The 18,914-nt window shown below is 36.4% G+C and overlaps 4 protein-coding genes and 1 non-coding gene across 6 annotated transcripts; 2 read left to right on the plus strand and 3 right to left on the minus strand.

Annotated features, from left to right (window-relative positions):
- Positions 1 to 237: 237 nt before the first annotated feature.
- On the minus strand, positions 238 to 2,080 carry LOC104703692 (kinetochore protein NUF2 homolog). Of its 2 annotated transcripts, XM_087456462.1 has the most exons (5): positions 1,561 to 2,080; positions 1,286 to 1,400; positions 1,058 to 1,215; positions 857 to 952; positions 238 to 605 (listed from the first exon to the last, which is right to left on the minus strand). In XM_087456462.1, exons 3-5 carry the CDS (start codon positions 1,163 to 1,165, stop codon positions 534 to 536), a joined length of 276 nt encoding a protein of 91 aa, XP_087312588.1. In that variant the 5' UTR covers positions 1,166 to 1,215; positions 1,286 to 1,400; positions 1,561 to 2,080; the 3' UTR covers positions 238 to 533. The 2 variants fall into 2 exon arrangements, with proteins under 2 accessions (XP_087312588.1, XP_087312587.1); XM_087456461.1 differs by lacking the exon at positions 1,561 to 2,080 and having other exon boundaries at positions 471 to 605; positions 1,286 to 1,412.
- A 2,806-nt stretch (positions 2,081 to 4,886) lies between these two features.
- Positions 4,887 to 8,141, minus strand: LOC104703693 (cleavage and polyadenylation specificity factor subunit 3-I). Its single transcript, XM_010419750.3, has 5 exons — positions 7,641 to 8,141; positions 7,421 to 7,518; positions 7,044 to 7,089; positions 6,808 to 6,957; positions 4,887 to 6,702 (listed from the first exon to the last, which is right to left on the minus strand). The coding sequence occupies exons 1-5, from the start codon at positions 7,782 to 7,784 to the stop codon at positions 5,056 to 5,058; spliced, it is 2,085 nt and encodes a 694-aa protein (XP_010418052.1). The 5' UTR covers positions 7,785 to 8,141; the 3' UTR covers positions 4,887 to 5,055.
- Positions 7,903 to 7,976, minus strand: TRNAR-UCG (transfer RNA arginine (anticodon UCG)). Its single transcript has one exon. It is a non-coding gene; the product is annotated as a tRNA-Arg (tRNA).
- On the plus strand, positions 8,079 to 13,007 carry LOC104703694 (wings apart-like protein 2). Its single transcript, XM_087460017.1, has 13 exons — positions 8,079 to 8,539; positions 8,888 to 8,987; positions 9,096 to 9,435; positions 9,668 to 9,774; positions 10,201 to 10,329; positions 10,424 to 10,517; positions 10,635 to 10,730; positions 10,846 to 11,441; positions 11,613 to 11,863; positions 12,023 to 12,170; positions 12,267 to 12,364; positions 12,448 to 12,529; positions 12,626 to 13,007. The coding sequence occupies exons 1-13, from the start codon at positions 8,103 to 8,105 to the stop codon at positions 12,707 to 12,709; spliced, it is 2,562 nt and encodes an 853-aa protein (XP_087316143.1). The 5' UTR covers positions 8,079 to 8,102; the 3' UTR covers positions 12,710 to 13,007.
- A 2,380-nt stretch (positions 13,008 to 15,387) lies between these two features.
- On the plus strand, positions 15,388 to 18,374 carry LOC104703695 (protein RTF1 homolog). The gene is made up of 2 exons (XM_010419752.3): positions 15,388 to 15,595; positions 16,128 to 18,374. Exon 2 carries the CDS (start codon positions 16,172 to 16,174, stop codon positions 18,107 to 18,109), a length of 1,938 nt encoding a protein of 645 aa, XP_010418054.2. The 5' UTR covers positions 15,388 to 15,595; positions 16,128 to 16,171; the 3' UTR covers positions 18,110 to 18,374.
- Positions 18,375 to 18,914: the final 540 nt, after the last annotated feature.

The following is an 18,914-nucleotide window of genomic DNA, read 5'->3' on the forward strand; positions in this document are numbered from 1 at the left end:
TGCTTTGTTCTTCAATCTAGGATTTGGTTTTCTCTGTGTTAGTAGTTGTTTTCGTGTCATAAGCGTTAATTAGGTGGTTTAAAAGATGATTTCACACCGAGTCGTGGTAAAAGATGCAATGATTCTCGGATTAGGTAGCGCTAGATCCATCTAATGATTCAGGGTTTTACTTGATCGACTCATTGCATTGGGTCCAATGGAGGGAAATTTATGTATCTTTGATTTGGATGTAATACCTTTGGATAAAAAAAAAATAACATTACTAATGTCTTGTCGTCTTTGTAGCAAATCATACCTAATATCTAATCGACTCTTTTAACCATTTGAAGAGGAAATGTGGTCATTTACAAGCTCTCTCTCTTTCTCTCTCTCTCTACCTTAATTTATCTAAATCACTTTTAATCGAAGAACATTTAGGACCGTAAAGCCTGTGACGGTTGGAAGGTAAAAATGATCAGCAGATCAAAGAAGTCTTAAGACAAGAAGAGGTGAGTAGATATGAGAATCCCTCTCTCATTATGCTTCATTTAGCTTCAGTCAGAACTGCCTTGACCTTTTTGGATGCTTGGTAGAACCGCATCAAAGGACACCTTGTATTCACGAAACTGCAAAAGATCAAAAACAAGGCTCAGTATATGTCTTACGGAGAAGCTTAGTACGCGTTTTAACTTTCAGAAATCTCTTAACTAACTGCAGCATGGTTAAATATCGAAACTGTTTACTCCAAAGTTCAGATCAGGGAATCGACATATTTTAACCGCCTAAGTTTCATGATCTTCAGTATATAATAGATCTGTCTTATCTTGACGAAATTCACTGAAATAAAAATAATAATGGTTTTGGTAACGAAAGAAACCTGCTTCACGATCTCTTCATATTTAGCGGCTAACCGTTTCACTTTAGCTTCTCCTGACTCTCTCACCTGCTTAATCTTGGCATTATTGTCATCAACCTGTTGATATGTATATAAACAAAGAAAAACTTAGAAGGCGATGATTAAGCATCGTACACAACAGAAACTCATATTGTTAGATAATTAAAAGAAAGGGAGCAATACCACAGCTACTACTGATTCCACATCCGTTTGCCTGGCTTCAAGTTCACGTCTTCTGGATTCAACCTCCACTTTTAGGTTATTCAGTTGATTTGTCCAATCATCAAACATGACAGCTTTTTCCTTCTCTAGCTGTTTCAATGATTTGTTCAACTGTTCCACTGTTGAGAGAAATAGAGAATTACATTATGAAACAATATCTAAAGAGGAAAGAAATAAACAACGACTCGCCTATTCTTTCCCGCTCAGCCACTTTCGCCTCAAGTGATTTGTACGCCACTACATCCTCGCTCAGCTTAGATTTAAGTGCTTTGAATTCTTTCTCAACAGCTTTCGCATTGGTTACCTGTAACATCATTGAACACACATAAAAATGAAAGATATATCCAAAGACAAAATACATTGTATTCCAAGAATTGGGAGGGTCTGTGTGTTTCCACATATACAATACATGATTCACAATCTACAAGAAATGAAAGAGGTTGGAGTTTTTTTTGCTTGGTCACCTGTTCGTTAATTAACTGCAGTTGCGAAGATGACTTTGAAATTTTCTTGAATGCCTGCAAAAGGCAACCATAGTTAAATGTACTTTGTTACCTCAATATTAAGGAAAACTTTGATGGTAAACGTATTACGCTAAAAAGTAACAACTTTTAGAATAAGGTCTCAATATAAATAAATGAAGTTCTTCCAAAAGGTCCTGGACAGAAGTTTGTGAAGTATGAACAAAAGTGATAGAGCAATAAACACATTCTTAGAAGATATTGACTTGAATCCTCTTTCTCTAACCAAATGGTAGTATCCGCAGTGACCTAGGACTCGATAATTTCCATTAGTTAACCATAAAGTTGTCCTAAATGAATTTAGCTACGTGCTGATCAATAAGAGTTAGTAATAGTCTATGGGATGGATGGATTCGATTATTTCAAATGAAAGTGAAGAAGAATGTCGCAGTGACTGACAAAAACACCAAGGGAGTAGTGTATAAGAGAAAGGGAAAAACAAAACCGACAATCAATGAATTGTGTTATTCTTGTTGAACAGAGTAACCGTTACATATATAACAAAGAGTGTGTTTCCTAATCTAAGAGATTGTACAATGAATACGGAATCAAATGTTTAATGTAATTGATATCATATTCTTGATTGACTGAGAGTGTTTCCTAATCTAAGAGATTATACAATGAATACGGAATCAAATGTTTAATGTACTTTTGATATTGATATCATATCCTTGATATCTGTTGATTGATTGTGTGATGTATGTAGATGATATCCAAATTAAATTACCCCTTCAAGTTGGAGCCTAAGAGAAAGTAAAAAAAAAAATAACAAGAGTTTTTTAAAATTTTGAACTTAAAATTAATGGGCCTTATTGGGACTTTACGTCTAAACGTGTTTGCGGTTGATATAAATTACCAAAATCACTTTTAATCGAGGAATGTTTAGGACCGTAGGATTTTAAAGGATCTGATGGATCAACGGTCATCATGGAGCTAGGATGTAGATGACTTTAATTTTTTTTATCTTTTGTTTAGTGTTTGGTATTTTATATGATTTTGAACACTGTTATTATTTCTTTGGATTCAAAAATCATTCAAAAATCTTCTTAGACTTCAGTGATTCCTAAAACGGATTTTTTTTTTCTTTCTATATAGATTCTTAACCATTTGAAGAGAAAATATGTGATGTCGTTCGTGTTCGTAGCAAATATGTAATAGATTCTTGATCATTCTTTACAATCTCTCTCTCTCTCTCTCCCCGACTCTCTCTACTTTAATTTAGCTTCAATCAGAACTACCTTGACCTTTAGCGACATGGTAGAAACGCATCAAAGGACACCATATCTGCAAAAGAGCAAAAAACAATGCTCAGTATATGTACCGTATATCTTACAAAGAGTCTGGAAGAAGCCTGGTACAGGTTTAACTCTGGAGACCTCTTAATTTGATGAAGGCTTTTTTGTATTCATGGTTTAGGAATCCACTATGAATGAATGAATGAAGTTCTTCCTAAATCTCCAAGGTGGACACTGGACAGTGGGCACCAAAATGAATGAAGTTCTTCCTAAATCTCCTTGACAGAATTCCGTGAAGTATGAACAAAAGTGATAAACACCTAAGACTTGAAATCCTCTTTCTTAGACCAAATGGTAAACAACTCGATAATTTCCAATAGTTAACCATCCAGTTGCATAGGATGTCCTAAATGCGTTTAGCTACGTGCTAATCAATAAGAGTTAGTAATAGTCTAGAGTTTTCATTAGATACCTTTTCATAAACCTCAAAGATGGCATCCTTTTACTGAAAAGTTTCCTTAGCTGATCCAAACACTACTAACTCTTTTTTTTTCTTTTTTTTTTTTTTAGAAAAAAAAAACATTTTTGACTGCTGTTACCTTGATAGAGAACATGAGCATCATAACAACCGACTTAGTGTACTCATCATCAGTTCCATGACGGCACACCTACATCACATCATATCATCAGTACACTATTATACATTAATCCAGATATCTAGCACAATAATCCAGAAAAGGAACCTGTTTGAGCAACCCGGGAAACTCTTCAACCTTCTTGGGAATAACATTGTTGGCTATAGCAAAATCAATGCTTCTGGAACAGAGAAATCAAAACAATTCATCAACACCCAAGAGAGAGAGAGGAAGTAGAAAAATTACTTGGCGAAAGTGGTGCAACAGCTCCGAAAATTCTCAGAATCAGTCTTAGGTCCAACTTGAATGTGGTAACGTAAACGCTGAGTCACCAACCCTAATTAGGAGGAATTCTTGACCAGTGACGCTGTCGTATTCTCCTGTAATCCACTTCCAGTACCCGGACACGTGGTCGCCTTTGCCACCGTAGTGAAAGTGGATTACAAAAAAATACGGCATCGTTAGTATAGGTCAATAATTCCTTCCGATTAGCGTCAAAAGAGGAAGGTATTTTCACTCTTTGATGACATCGAAAGCTCGTAGACAACTCGAGAGTAGGGTTTTTGGTATCCGAGGTCCCGAGACAATCACTGGCATCAAGGAGGCTAAATCGCTACCATTACGGAAGCCGATCTCAAAAACCCTACCATTACTGGAGCCGATCCCAAAAAACTACGTTAAAGAGACGCTGAATGAGAATTGTGTTATTCTTGTTGAAGAGAGTAACCATTACATATATAACAAAGAGTGTTTCCTAATCTAAGAGATTATACAATGAATACAAAATCAAATGTTTAATATAATTGATATCATATTTTTGATATCTGTTAATTGAATGTGATATAGATGCTATCCCATTATCCCCTTATTAATATTAAAACACATTTGCTAATATAATAATTTATTTGTAATATTCACATAATAATTTCTTACCATTTTAATAAATACCACAGCTTAAAGTTATATTATTTGTAATATTATAAATATATACACATCATTTCTTTACAAACGGATGTACATCTTAACAAATCTCTAAACAAATTATTTCCTTATACCTAATCATCTAAATAAAGAAAAAATATACAGAATAAGATACAAAAATCTGGATGTAATGAATAAGAATATCGACCCCTTGTTCTAGCAAGGCATAGTAGTTATCTATTTCGGCTGTGTTTTGTAATGGATTTAAAGGGAAACTAAATTAAGAAAACTTTTTTTCCCCCGCCTAGAGAGTAGAGACGACAAGAGCCCCTGAGAATTTGATCCTTTTGTTTTTGGATTTTTTTGTATCATTTTGTTGTTTGTTTACTTTAACCTTATACTGTCCAAGATTTCAGAGATGTTTATCCTATTTTAGGAGCAACAAAGTTTCATAAAACTCCTTACTTGATAACATCCATTTAGAGTTAAATCATCATCACATTAAACTCAGAAAAGCAGAAAGTTTTACAAAACACGTTCTTAATAACATCCATTACACTTAATCATCGCCATTAGTAAACTTGGAAACATAAACATCATTAGATGATTAAAATAAACCTCAAGGATGACTTTATTAAAAAAAACAACTAAGAAGAAGCTGAGAGAGGGATTGGTTTCACAGCGCTCCGAATCCGCTCAAAAGCTACTCTTATTCTTTCCTTAAGACCTGAATGCTCACTCTCTACCTCTCCACTCTCTTTATCAAGCTGCGCCACATTGCCATCGACCCTGATCACCAGTTTGCCGTTCTCTCCTAGTTTCACATCCCCGAAGAGCGACACGAGTAGCGCGTATATCACTTTCTCAACTTTCTTCCCATTCTCTTCCTCCGATTTCACAGCATCTTCTTCTTCCACAACGATCTTGGGGACTTCGCGGCTGATGTTAAGAACCAGAGCTACAATGGAGTCTGAAACCATGTCACTTATCGGATCTGATGACCACTGCAGCGAGATGTGCTTCTCTGACTCTTGTTTAACCGTTACTCTTTCATGTACTTTCAGTGCCGGAAGCCCCGATTCCTCATCAGTTGAAGATTCCACGCTCTCGAAAATCTTCTCGAGGCGATGTTTTATAACACCAAAAGCTCCTGCAAACGGTATTGTTATCCGCTGAGTTACAGTCGCTGTTGATAGCTGTGAGAAAACATGGAGTTCATCAGGTGCCATTATCTGATAAGTGAACCCTTTCTTCACCAGAATCCCACTCACTGAATCGCCAACATCAGGTGTCTTTTCAGCCAATCTCCCAATGGTTTTCGCCAGTTTCTCAGAGTTAAAGTACATTTCAACAGACTCACAGTTCTTCGGGGTCATGATCCTTGTGTTTCCATCAGGAAACTCCGTGAAGAGCTTCTGTTTGAGCCTCATCATCTCGTTAGCTTCACCGTGAACAAGGATGATGTTAGGAGGCATGAGCTCTTTCAAGAACGTGCTCGTCTGCGCGTAATCTGCGTGAGCAGAGAATGAGATATAGTGCACTTGCATGTTGAGAGGAGCAGTAAGTCCATTCATAAGAGTCACCTCCTTCGGTTCATTTATAATCGTCTTCGCCAGTGTACCTTCCACCATGTAACCAGGTATAATACAAGCATTTTTCTTATCTGAACACCAGCTGTCAAAGAGTTGCCTTGAGAGACCACTTTGAAGACCTCCAGGAGTAGCCATAACCACACATGGACCGACATCGCTAAAATCATCGATGCTGTTTAATGGAAGAATGTGCTTGAACACAAACGGATTAGAATTTGCAAACTGGTTGCGGATTCTGTCGTTCATAGATAATATGTAGGTTTGGTAAACTGCCATACACTTTTTGGCGAGCGGTGATGCATAGTAGATTGGGATATTGTTTAGATCTGGGTGGTTCGCCCAGTATTCATCTAAAATCAAGAGAAGTTCCTGAGCACGGCCCAGTGCAAAAGCCGGGATCAGAACACGTCCTCCCTGAGCCACCGTTGAATGGATAACATCAGTGAAACGTTTCTCACGGATATGACGAGACTGATGAAGCTGGACACCGGAAGTGGATTCAATGATGCATATGTCAGGGGAGAACTGAGGAAGCTCAGCTGCTCTCAGATGTCGGTCTTCCTCACGGGAATAGTCACCTGTGTAGAGGATCCGGACACCAGCTATATCCACCATAAACATGGCTGCACCCAAAACATGGCCTGCCGTGTAACACCAGAACTTTATGCCATTTACTTCAACCGTTTGATGGAAATCAATTACCTAGAGAGGAATCAAACATAAACTTCAACTCAACAATGAATGATCCCAAACCCAATGGAGTGATTAAAGTATAAACATAGTCATATGATACAATGCAGGACTAACCTCAATTTTGTCCATGGACTTGTTGATGTCTTGTTCATCGAACAACATATCTTCAACTGACACTTTGCTCACTTTTACATAATCTGTAAGCAACAGCTTGTAGATGGCCTTTGTTGCATGTGTCATGAAAACCCGCCCATTAAATGTCGTCTAATCAAACATCAATAACCTGAATTAGTTCCCAGCTATGTTTTAACACATCAACACAACAAAATCATTCGGACAGAGAAACAAACCTTCTCCAGAAAATAAGGTAGCGATGCTGCATGATCTATATGAAAGCTGAAACCAAAAGCATCAACGCACAGTTTGTTATCTTATACTTCAAAAACCTCTCACCAAACAAACACAACACATTCTAAAAGCTTTAAACTAATCCAAGAAAGGTTTCCACTACACATCAAAGCTTCTGTTTTTGTATTAAAAAGCTTAAAAAGTTTGAAGATTTTGCTCTAGTAGCCTCCCAATTTTATCTCTTTAGATGGGAAACAATCATATAAACATTCCCAAATCTAAATCAATTTCTCAATCTACTCAAACCAAGAAACTAAACCTTTTCAATTGATTAATGGGTATTACCAAAAAGAGCAAGAAGAAGAAGAAGTAAACATACTGAGTAATCAAGAGGACATCAATGGTGGAAGGATCAATCTCATCAAAGTAAGGCAACGCAGCCATGCCCGAGTAGGCAGGATGAATCCCACAATCAAACTGCACAAAAACACAACCAAGAATCAACAACACAACAATAAGACATGCCCTGCCACCAACAAGACCAAAATCAAACACACATTAGAAGACAAAACGGAGAGGGAAAGAAACGAAACACACACCAGAATGTTTTTGCCTCTGAAGGACATGTAAACACAGGAACGACCCACTTCGCTCCCAGCTCCCAAAGGAGTGACGATAAGCTGATCTCCATCTCGCGTAGTTGGTTGCTCTCTTCTTTTCAGAGAAGTAGAAGAAGAAGCCATGTCTCTCGTTTTCTCGATTCCTCCTCGAAAGAGAAGAAGAAGTAACCGAAAAACAAAAAAGTTTCAATTTTTATTATCTTCTCTCAAACCCTAAAAAAAAAGAAGGAAACTTAAAAAACGACCACAGTGGGAGTCGAACCCACGACCTTCTGATCCGAAGTCAGACGCGCTAATCCACTGCGCTATGCGGTCAATACATTACACCGTCGAACTCTACATTATATACGATAAATGTGTAATACCGAAATTACCCTTGTGTTGGTTTTGTCACCTAAAGTCTGCGCCAAAGGAGAGAAAAAGTTCGAAGCTTTCTCGGCGATGACGGAGCGAACGTACAGACGACGCAAACCGGGGATGTTAAGGACCTACTCCGACTCGTTAAACGACGCCGTTTCATATCAGGCGGAGTATCTTTCTTCGTCTTTGTCTCCAGATACAGAGCCACTTGAATTCCCCACTCAAGAGTCGTCTTGTCTCTGGAATTATTCATCAAGATCCAATTTTTCGGACGATGATTTTATTCAGAAGAGGGCTAAGAGACCCAGGAGGAACGGTGGTGGAGGGTTTGGTTTGACTTCGAGTTTGATGAAGCCAGCGCAAGAGTTTGGCGAGTTAATGGAGAATGAAGACGAGGTTAAGTTCGCGCTTGATGGGTTAAAGAAAGGACATCATGTTAGGACCAGAAGAGCTGCTCTGTCGTCTCTTCTCTCGATTTGCGAATTTAAACATCAGCGACGGTCTTTGAGAGCTTTAGGGTACGTAAGCTTTCTTTATTTACTTTTGGGTTCTTTTTGTTGAGTTCTTTCCTTTTGTAGGGTTTGTTTCTTTGAAAGTTTCTGAATTTGGTTGTGGGTTTCGTGTTTAGAGATTTGGTTGAGCTTTCTGCGTTTTGGGTCGTAATGATCGTCGAGATTGATGAAGGTTATTAGGGTATGTATAGGTAGAAGCTGATTTTGGAACCTGTAAAATTTGTCAAAAGGTCTAGAATTTATCATTGGCTAGTCGATTTGTTTTGGAACAGTAGATGAGATGTCCTTAACAATGAGCATTGTGGTATCTCACAAAAAAATTTCCCCTATTTTCCTGGGAGTTGGTTGTTTCAGGATCTCACAATCCATAATTGATGCGATTTTGGGTCTCAGCCTTGATGACAGACCAAGCAATCTTGCTGCAGCTACCCTTTTCTTTGTTCTAACTGCTGATGTAAGTGACCTGCACATTACTTGCATTGTGAATTATGCTTGTGATGTTCTTTTCTCTTTCTGCAGTGCAATTATTAGCTTGTTTACCGTTTTACTTTCATGATTCTAGGGTCAAGATGGCCACTCTATGGAGTCCCCTGAATCCATCAAGTTTTTGATAAAGCTGTTGAGACCTGTGGTTCCCGTCAGTACTAATGGGAAGCCTCGAAATATAGGATCTAGGATCTTATCAATTATCAAGGATGTTGATGCAGCGTGTGATGCAGCCAATATGCATGATTCAAGCTCCTGTGATATACTGTCTAGAGCACAGGACATTCTTGTTAATTGCAAGGAGTTGAGATTGATTGATAGCTATAAAATTGAAAAGATGAGGCCTGAGCTAAGTACAAAATGGCTAGCTTTGTTGATGATGGAGAAGGCGTGCTTGTCCAAAATCTCTTTTGAAGGTACTTGAACTTCTTGTCTGTTTTGTTGGAAACATTGACTAGCTGACTTCTTAAAGGCATCTGGTGTATTCTATAGGGTTATAGAAATTGAAAAGTCATGTTATCTGCTATGATTATTTGCTTCCAGTGATTCAGTTTAACAAATGTGTAGCCGGTTGTAGATCCTACGACAAGATTATAATTGATTTATATTGTTTCTTCCTAATTATTTTTATTGTTCTTCCTTATCCAGATACCTCTGTGAAAAAAACTGGAGGAATGTTCAAGGAGAAACTGCGAGAACTTGGAGGGCTTGATGCAGTCTTTGACGTTGTAATGGATTGTCACGCTGTAATGGAGGTGTGGACCTATTTGTTTCATTTTTTTTCATTAGTTTCTTTTTAGAAGATAAGAACGACTATCTTTGTTTGGCTAGGATGTCAATAACTTCTGTAAAGTGTCGTAGATTGCTAGCTTTTTAATTGTTCGGTTATCTTCAGGATCATATATTATCTGAATCCAATTTTTTGCTGAAATTCGTTGCAAGGCAAGGTTCTTTACATGTACCTTGATAAATATATCTAAAGAGAATTCGTATTTTGCTGTAACACAGTTTAATGTTACTGTCACTAGTCAGAATACTTTTGTTGGGGACAAGAAAGATTTCTGTCTTAGTGGTGGCAAAGACTGTGTACTTGTATTTAATAAGAGTTTCTAATGCATATTTGTTACTGGGCCTTTGCAATTTTATTTAGTAAGAGTTTCTAATGCATATTTTGTTTGCAGAGCTGGTTGGAACATGACATACTCTCTGTCGAGGATATAAAAGATGACTTGAATAAGCAGAGTCTGATGTTACTCCTGAAATGTCTAAAAATCATGGAGAATGCGACGTTCCTCAGCACAGAGAACCAGGTAGCTTTATGTATTTTGGATTCCTAGCCTCAAGTTAGCTTGTATTGATTAGTTCTGCACCTGGAAAAGTAACTTCATATATTATTTCTTTCAGAATCATTTACTCGGATATAATAGAAATATGGGTTCTCATGGACTCCGACTGTCTTTCACGGAGCTAATGATAAGTGTCATCAAGATACTTTCAGGTACACAATGCTTTGTTTTGGATATGTTATATTGTTACCAACTTACCATGACTTCCTCCCATGTTATCATCTATTATACAATTTATTTCTGATGGCTGGTTCAACTGTTTACACCAGATCTTCAGTTACGTGCTCTTAGGAACAAAAAGCATCCTCGCCCTCACGGTTTAAATGGTGTTAATCGTGAGACTATTTCAAGAGCAGATTGTAAAGGTATCGCATTCTGATGGCCACAAACGCATCTCCACCTCTTGTTACTTTTGTCTCTCTATCAATTCTCTGTTTCTTTGTATGTTACTCTCTGTCCAACCATATATTTTTTCTGCAGTTAACATGGAGGTTATCAGAATTAGTTCAGATACTTGCTCTGCCACTAGCTGTAGTTCCATAAGAAGTGCAAGTGTATCTGAGAGACCTCACTCTGCATTCCTGTTAGGTTGCTCAGCGACACCAAAGTCGGAGTCTCAATTAAGTGTAATATCAATAAATGATCCCTGCAAGCTAACGACAAGAGCTGGTTCCAACACTGGGTCGTTCTCAAGTAGATTAGCCTCATTGGGTAGTGGCATTTCCAGAAGCAATGCGAGGAATAGTCAAATTGGAGAACCCAATTGTAAAAAAGTTGAAAACTTTACATCCTTGGAGGATAGTCAAGATCCTTTTTCATTTGATTTGGAAGAGTCAGGACCTTCCGAAAAACAAAAGAAATCTAAAGCTCAAAAGAGGAAAGGACGCTATAGAGATAAGAAGGATGAACGCTCTCATCAGCTTTTCTCGAGCCAGGAGGAATCAAACCATGGGTTCAATTCTCAGGAAGAATCAAGTGATAGAGATCGCCATGTAACAGAACAACCTTCTTCAACATATGAAATTGATAAAGGATGTCTCTGTCTTATATCTGATTGCCTTTTAGCAGTCGTGAAGGTAAGAGTCTTCTTAACAGTATTTTTTCTGTTCTGTAACATAAGTTCTGCAGCTGGAATAGAATTAATGTTGGAACAGAATGGAATCCCACCTTTTATGCTAATCTGTTTAGATATGTGGGTATATCATGTGATTCCTTGCTACTTTCTGATACTATGAACATATTCTCAGGTGTTAATGAACTTAACAAATGATAACTCCGTTGGTTGTCGGCAAGTTGCTGCCTGCAGAGGATTGGAGAGTATGGCTGAATTAATTGCTGGACATTTTCCTTCCTTCACCAGATCTCCCCTTTTGAGTGAGTTGGAAATACCGGGGTCATGCCACCAGAAAGAGAAACATCTCACAGACCAGGAACTAGATTTCCTTGTTGCCATTTTGGGGTTACTGGTCAACTTGGTGGAAAAAGACGGAATAAACAGGTACCAAACTCTCTACTCTTTTGGGATAACATAGTCACTGGTTGTCTTCTATAGTTCTATGCACATTGGAAAACTCTTGATTTCATCATTCTATATATGATCTGACTCTTATCTTATGTCTTCAGAAATCTTGGCTAACCAGTTATTACTTTTTTGTAGGTCTAGGCTTGCGGCAGCTAGTGTTCCGATCACCAATCCAGAAGGGTTGCAAGAGATTGAACAAGACATGATTCCTCTTTTATGCTCAATTTTTCTCACGAATCAAGGATCCGTAGACACCATAGAAGAAACAAGTACTTTCACTTTGGTTAGTATCTAATCATTGTATTCTTATCGATTTTGAAAGTCCCTTAAAAGAAAGTATGTCTTAAAGAGTTAAACCTGCCCCTTCGTAATATGTCAGGATGATGAAGAAGCTGTCTTAGAAAGCGAAAAGGAAGCGGAAAAGATGATCGTGGAGGCATATTCTGCCCTTTTACTTGCATTTCTATCCACAGCAAGGTAATTTATCTATATCTTTGTTTTGCCTTTTAAGTAATCTAGTTCTCAGAAAAAGTTGTAACATAATCTCTTATTGTTAGCAGTAGAAGTATACGCAATGCAATCAGAGATTATCTCCCAAAGCGCAGCCTGGCAATTCTGGTACCGGTGTTGGATAGATTTGTGGTACGTGTCTCTAAACCCTTTCTTTATCAGTCTTAGAAATCGATGTGGTATGCAGACTAAAACCTTTTGATACGACCACGTACTTGTTCATGTTAGGCGTTTCATATAACACTGGACATGATTCCTCCGGAAACTCATAAAGCAGTTATGGAAGTTATCGAGTCGTGCAAATTGCCATAGGACGAACAAAAAGAAAAAAAAAACAGGCGATATCTTCGTGTTCCTTTCACTGTACAGCTTGTGCAACACATTGGGTTTGCTCCACACTTATAGTTAGTGATCACACAAATGATAATGTTCCATGTATAATATATAGATAGTACAAATAGAGTATCTTAGAGATTTCTTTAGAGGTTTTAGCTTCTCTGGTTCGGCTTGGATTTGTAATGCATGTCCCATTCTTTTGTACTTTTTTGCCATACAAAGAAAGAAGAAAAAGATATATAAAAATAACATGCTTCATGAGAGTTTTATCTCATCACATTTCTTTGATATTCAAAAATCAAGATTATCAAATATTGGAACCACGAGGCTTCTTTCAATAGAAAAGATATCTAAGTGGAATTGGTATATGCATATAACTCGTAAAACTTAAGAGGTCTTCCGTTTTTAAGAAGCTGATAGAACTGTTGTACATGAAATTTGGAAGCCCAGCCGACCTCACCAGTTCTTGCTTTTCCGACAGAAGGGAAACTAATATGGTACTTGCAATTAGAAACGGGTCTCAAGAAAGAGGAAATACTGAAATATTGTGTGTGTGAGATGTTGAAGAACAACCAAAGAGATTGGCATGTGACTTTTTTTTTATTAGTTTACTTTTTACTTTTTTCATCATCTATTTTTATTAATCAAATCATCAAATCAGTTTCGTCAATAAGTGGTTTGGTGTAATCAAATCATCAAATCAGTTTCGTTAATAAGTGGTTTGGTGTAACTTGTACGAAACTAATTTCATCCTAACTAGATTAAGACCCGCGCTATTGAAATTTATTTTATTTATATTATAATTTTTTTATATAATATAATTTATGTGATTGTTTTAAAAAGTTTTTTTAGATAAAATATTATGCAATAAAATCATATGCTAAATATAATGACTTGAAAAATATATTTATTTTGTGAATTTGGTTTGTAAAAAGCGAGTTACTATATTATGAGTAAATTAATTATTGTTATACTTTTTGTTTTAATATACTTGTTTTTTTTTAAATTCTTTCATATTATAGTGATATATTATTGATATTGCTATAAGTTATAACAAACCAATTTAGAGTGTTTATAATTTCTAATTTTAATATCAAGTTTCAATATTTTAAAAATATTTCAAAATAAATTATTTTTAAAGTTTCTTATATTATATAAAATTATAAAATTCAACAAAAAGTATAAATTGATTTTAAATATTCAAATTTTGACTCGTTACTCAGTAAATTTTTTAATTCAATAGATATTATTTTTAAAGAATAGTATTAATAAAAATTGAATATTTTGTAGATTGAATCATTTATATTTGTTTTTAAAAATTCAACTTATGGTATATCCGAAAATAAAACTATTTTTTAATTATAATAAATAATATGATAATTTATTTGTTTTACAAAATAGACTCATATATGAAATTGAGAGGTGAAGTATAATAATAATTAACAGATTAATATGTTAAGTTAGATATCAAAGGATTTTATTTGATCAATAATTTAATAAAGGAAATTAATATGGTAAGTTAGATGATATCAAATTATTTTTTAGAATATTCTCTTTAATATTTTTGGAAACAATAAATCCAGACTATACAAATAATATAAAACTTAATCTATAACCTATTTGTAACCAACTTATTAAAATTATATAGTCTACAAAACATTGTTGTGTACTTCCGTTTTATTATATAGGGGATATTTAGATCTTTTCCCTCTCTCGTGAAAATATAAGAAAAATACTGTTTTAGAATATATTACATGATTAGTGTAAATTCATGCTAAATAAATTGTGATAATCCATAATTAACAAAAATTTTGAACAATTTTTTTTAAAACTCATATGCTAAAATAATGAGAAATTCTAAAATTCAAATCAGAAATTTTGACTTAATTTTGAAACTTTTGACTTTAATCCTCCTCCATGATCTTTTGATGTTGATTTCAATGTTCACTAATGGGGATTAAGTTAACTAAATATCGTGAAAAAATAATTTGATTAATAAAAATATTTAGAAATATATATATATATATATATATATATATATATATATATATATATAATTCAAACTATATGTCATTTTCATTTTCATTTTCAATTATTTATTGATGAGATTAAATTAACTAAAAGTGGTGAAAAAAATGATCAATAACTCCAAAAGTATATATTTATTATTCTAATCCAACCTATTGGAAAAGAACCAATAAAAATATTTAAAAGTTATATTCTTTCATTTAAATTTTCATTTTAAATTAGCTAAAAAAGTCTTTTAAAAAAATAACTTGTTCAATAAATATATATGTAGAAGCTTATACTACCTATAATAGTATATTGTTTTCTCAGTTGGGTTAAATCTTAGATGGCCTCTATACATGGATCTCTTTTACTTGGGTTTGTATGTCTTTTTATATGGACTCTTGAGGATATAATCCCGCGAGTTATGTTCTCTTCCGACTTCTTTGATGATTTTAAGAGCTCTTCTGTTAAATTTAGTGTTGTAATTTGTGTTTTCCCGCATATCGGACTTAAGATTCCGAGGAGATTTTTGTTTTTCGCTGGCTTTAAGATTTCAAAAACGCAATTCACCCGAGTATCTCTGTATTATATAATGAAAATATTTCAGTGAAAAAATATATATATATATATATATATATTGTTTCCTTTTCTTTTTTTTTTTTATTGTAAAGCTCTCTCTCTTCTTCTAGATTTCATCTGCTCCTTTGACAATCTGAAAAAAAAAAAAAAAAAAAAAAAACTCTTTTTCCCAATTTGTTTTGTTTTTTTAACCCTTCCTTCCCCGTCTGCTTTCGCCGCCCCCGTCGTCGATCTCTGCAACACTTTCCGGCGATTTCCCCGTCTCATCCCAAAGTGAGTCCTCCTTCAACTTTTCCCTCTTCCTTCTTTGATTTCTCTCTTTCCCCCTTTTTTTTCCCCTTTTATTTTCTCCGTCGTCAAGAGTGAATCGTTTAGGCCTTACCGAATCGAATTTGAGATCCATACGAATGATTAATCGTTCTCAGGCTCTGAATTCGATAGATTTGAGCTCAGAAACTCGGAGTAGGTTTCGCAAAATCACGATTTGGCGTTTGACCTTACCGTTAACCTGATTCAAGATCTTTTTGTTCATTACTCCAAATCCTCTCTGATTGCGACATAAGCAAGCAGACCATGAATCCTATCTACAGCTTTATCTATTGAAGTTTTATACAAGGAAGCTAATCCTTTTAATGGCTTCTCTAGGGTTAGAACCTAAAGTAGGGTTTTTTCAATAAAAGAGTTTAAGTTAGTCCATTTAAGGGATGGTTTACTCAACACACTTTCTCACTATCTCCTGGTGTTGCTTGACCAATGTGGTGAGGTCTTTTTGCTACTCTAACTGTCTACTTCTAATAATTTTCAGGTGATTGTGAAATAAACTCTAGCTCGGGAGCCTCTTTAGAAGCTATGGGTGATTTAGAGAACTTGCTTTTGGAAGCTGCTGGGAGAACGAATTCAGCTGGGAGGAGCCGTCATTCTCATCCTCCATCATCCAGGAGACGTGAGGGTTCTTACTCGGATGGCAGTAGTGATTCGAGGGATGATTCTGATGAAGAAGATCGTGGCTTTGCGAGTAGGAAACCTTCTGGGTCTCAAGTACCTCTGAAGAAGAGGTTGGAGGCAGAGAGAGAAGATCGAGCTGCTCGAAATGAAGGTGGTTATGGTGATGGACCATCTGATCACGAAGGTGACAGTAGCGAAGAATCTGATTTTGGGGATGACCTTTACAAGAATGAGGAAGACCGGCAGAAGCTTGCTGGAATGACTGAGTTTCAGAGAGAGATGATTTTGGCTGAACGTGCTGATAAAAAAGGTGATAAAAACTTCACTGAGAAACTTAGATCCAAGAGGGAGAACGAGAAGACCCCTGTTTCAAAAAAGGAGACCCAGCCTCTTCCTGCCTCTCGTGGCGTGCGTTCATCTGCTAGATCTGCAGACAGAGCGGCTGCAAAGGATGATGCCCTGAACGAATTGAGGGCTAAGCGTAAGAAGCAGCAGGACCCTGCAGCTCTCAGGAATCTCAGAGATGCATCAAAAGGTGGTTCAGGTAGTCGAGATTTCTCATCACTGAAGAGGAAACCATTAGCTTCCTCCAACTTGAGTAACTCCAGCCAAAGTGACAGTGATAGTAGGTCGCAGAGTGATGATGAAGGCTCGAATGCAGGAATGGATAGTGACGATGACAGGTCAGATATGCCTACGTTTGAGGATATTAGGGATATTACCATCAGACGGTCTAAGCTTGCCAAATGGCTGATGGAGCCTTTCTTTGAAGAGGTTATCGTTGGCTGCTTTGTTAGGGTTGGGATCGGTAGGTCAAAAAGTGGTCCAATTTACAGACTCTGCATGGTGAGGAATGTAGATGCAACTGATCCAGACAAGACTTACAAGCTAGAGAACAAAAGCACGCATAAGTACCTTAACGTCATTTGGGGAAATGAAACCTCGGCAGCTCGATGGCAGATGGCAATGATCTCAGATGGCCATCCGCTGGAGGAAGAGTATAGGCAGTGGATCAGAGAGGTCGAGCGAACAAATGGTCGCATGCCCACAAAGCAAGATATAGCGGAGAAGAAAGAGGCGATCCAAAGAATAAACAGTTTCGTTTACTCTGCAGAAACCGTCAAACAGATGTTGCAGGAAAAAAAATCCGCCTCGATCAGGCCAATGAATGTTGCGGCCGAGAAAGATCGGCTTAGAAAAGAGTTGGAAATTGCAGAGAGCAAAAATGATGAAGCAGGTGTAGAGAGGATCAAAACGAAAATCAAACAGCTTGACGCATCACGGAATAAGAAAGAGGTAGATAAAAAAGCGCTCAAACTTGCCGAGATGAACAAGAAGAACAGAGCCGAGAATTTCAAGAATGCATCCGAGGTAAAATCAATAACAGCTAGTCTCAAGGCCGGTGAAGCTGGATATGATCCTTTTTCAAGGAGATGGACCCGATCATCGAACTACTACAACGGGAAAAACAAGGGGAAAGACGGAGCAGAGAACGAGGCAGCGGTTGCAACAGCTGTTGAGACCAATGGAGCAGATGCAGGAGCAGGTGCTGAAGCGATAGAAGCAGCTTTAGAAGCGGCTGCAGAGGCAGGAAAGCTAATAGACACAAGAGCTCCAATCGGTCAAGGAACAGAACACAATCAGCTTCATAACTTTGAATTGTCTGTATCCCTAACGGCGTTACAGAAGTACGGAGGACCTCAAGGAGTACAGAAAGCGTTCATGGCGAGGAAACAGTTGACTGAAGCAACTGTGGGATGCAGAGTTGCTGAGAATGATGGCAAGAGACATGGCCTTACTTTAACTGTTAGTGATTACAAGAGAAGGAGAGGTCTTCTCTGATTTATGGATTTTTTTTCAAGTCTCAGTGTTTCATTACCTTCTGGAGACTGCTTCTTGGTTCTTCTTGAATTCATATTTTTTTTTCTTTTGTACTCTCTTCTACATGTTTAGATCAATTTTTTTTGTTTCTTCAAATATTTTTGTACTCATCTGTGTGAACTCTTCTGATTAGTGTATGACTGCATAGTCTGCATGGAACTAGAAAATCAACTACTTATAGTTTTGCTTTGTACAATTTTAATAAAATGTAACAAATACTTTAGAATTTTGTAACATTAATTTTAATTTTGTAACATTAATTTTTGTAAGTGATTGATTATGCAATATCCTAATTGACGCTTGTATTGTATAATGGACGTGTATGGATCGTGGACGATAAATACAAAATTTACTCAACACAAATCAAAGAGAAGTGTTGACTTATCAATAATAAATCCAATATCTGTCATTTTAATGCATATATAAAATATACGTCAAGTTTTAAAATACATTTCAACCACCAAACTTATTATTTGCATATGGTCAGTCAATAATTAGTGTTTCAATTGCTTAAGAAACCGATTAAAGTCGTGGTTATGCTTGGAAACTATCTTTTGCATATGTCATAACTCATAAGAAACAATCAGACATTTTTCTAAAAAAGTAGTCACCTTATAATATGGTTCGTTAGTAAAAACTTAAAAGTGAAAAATAATAAGCCAATAACTAGTTATAGAAACGAATTGAATAAAATTTGATGATATTTGGCCCTAAAGTCTTGGAGTCAGATTAATAATAGCAATGCTTATGTAAATCTATTTATTTT

The sequence above is a fragment of the Camelina sativa genome, chromosome 7, assembly GCF_030686135.1.
Source record: "Camelina sativa cultivar CO46 ecotype springtype chromosome 7, ASM3068613v1".
Lineage (NCBI taxonomy): Eukaryota > Viridiplantae > Streptophyta > Magnoliopsida > Brassicales > Brassicaceae > Camelina > Camelina sativa.

Bases quoted from the DNA above. Each gene is read 5' to 3' on its own strand.
- LOC104703695 (XM_010419752.3), top strand. From the start codon at position 16,172: ATGGGTGATTTAGAGAACTTGCTTTTGGAAGCTGCTGGGAGAACGAAT.
- LOC104703694 (XM_087460017.1), top strand. From the start codon at position 8,103: ATGACGGAGCGAACGTACAGACGACGCAAACCGGGGATGTTAAGGACC. The intron at 10,731-10,845 runs GTATCGCATTCT...TTTTTTCTGCAG, and splicing joins TTCAAGAGCAGATTGTAAAG to TTAACATGGAGGTTATCAGA. The intron at 11,864-12,022 runs GTACCAAACTCT...ACTTTTTTGTAG, and splicing joins GAAAAAGACGGAATAAACAG to GTCTAGGCTTGCGGCAGCTA.
- LOC104703693 (XM_010419750.3), bottom strand. From the start codon at position 7,784: ATGGCTTCTTCTTCTACTTCTCTGAAAAGAAGAGAGCAACCAACTACG. The intron at 7,519-7,640 runs GTGTGTGTTTCG...GTTTTTGTGCAG, and splicing joins TCAGAGGCAAAAACATTCTG to TTTGATTGTGGGATTCATCC. The intron at 7,090-7,420 runs GTATGTTTACTT...TTTTGGTTTCAG, and splicing joins GATGTCCTCTTGATTACTCA to CTTTCATATAGATCATGCAG.
- LOC104703692 (XM_087456461.1), bottom strand. From the start codon at position 1,412: ATGATGTTACAGGTAACCAATGCGAAAGCTGTTGAGAAAGAATTCAAA. The intron at 1,216-1,285 runs GCGAGTCGTTGT...TTCTCTCAACAG, and splicing joins GGCTGAGCGGGAAAGAATAG to TGGAACAGTTGAACAAATCA. The intron at 606-856 runs GTTTCTTTCGTT...GATCTTTTGCAG, and splicing joins ATGAAGAGATCGTGAAGCAG to TTTCGTGAATACAAGGTGTC.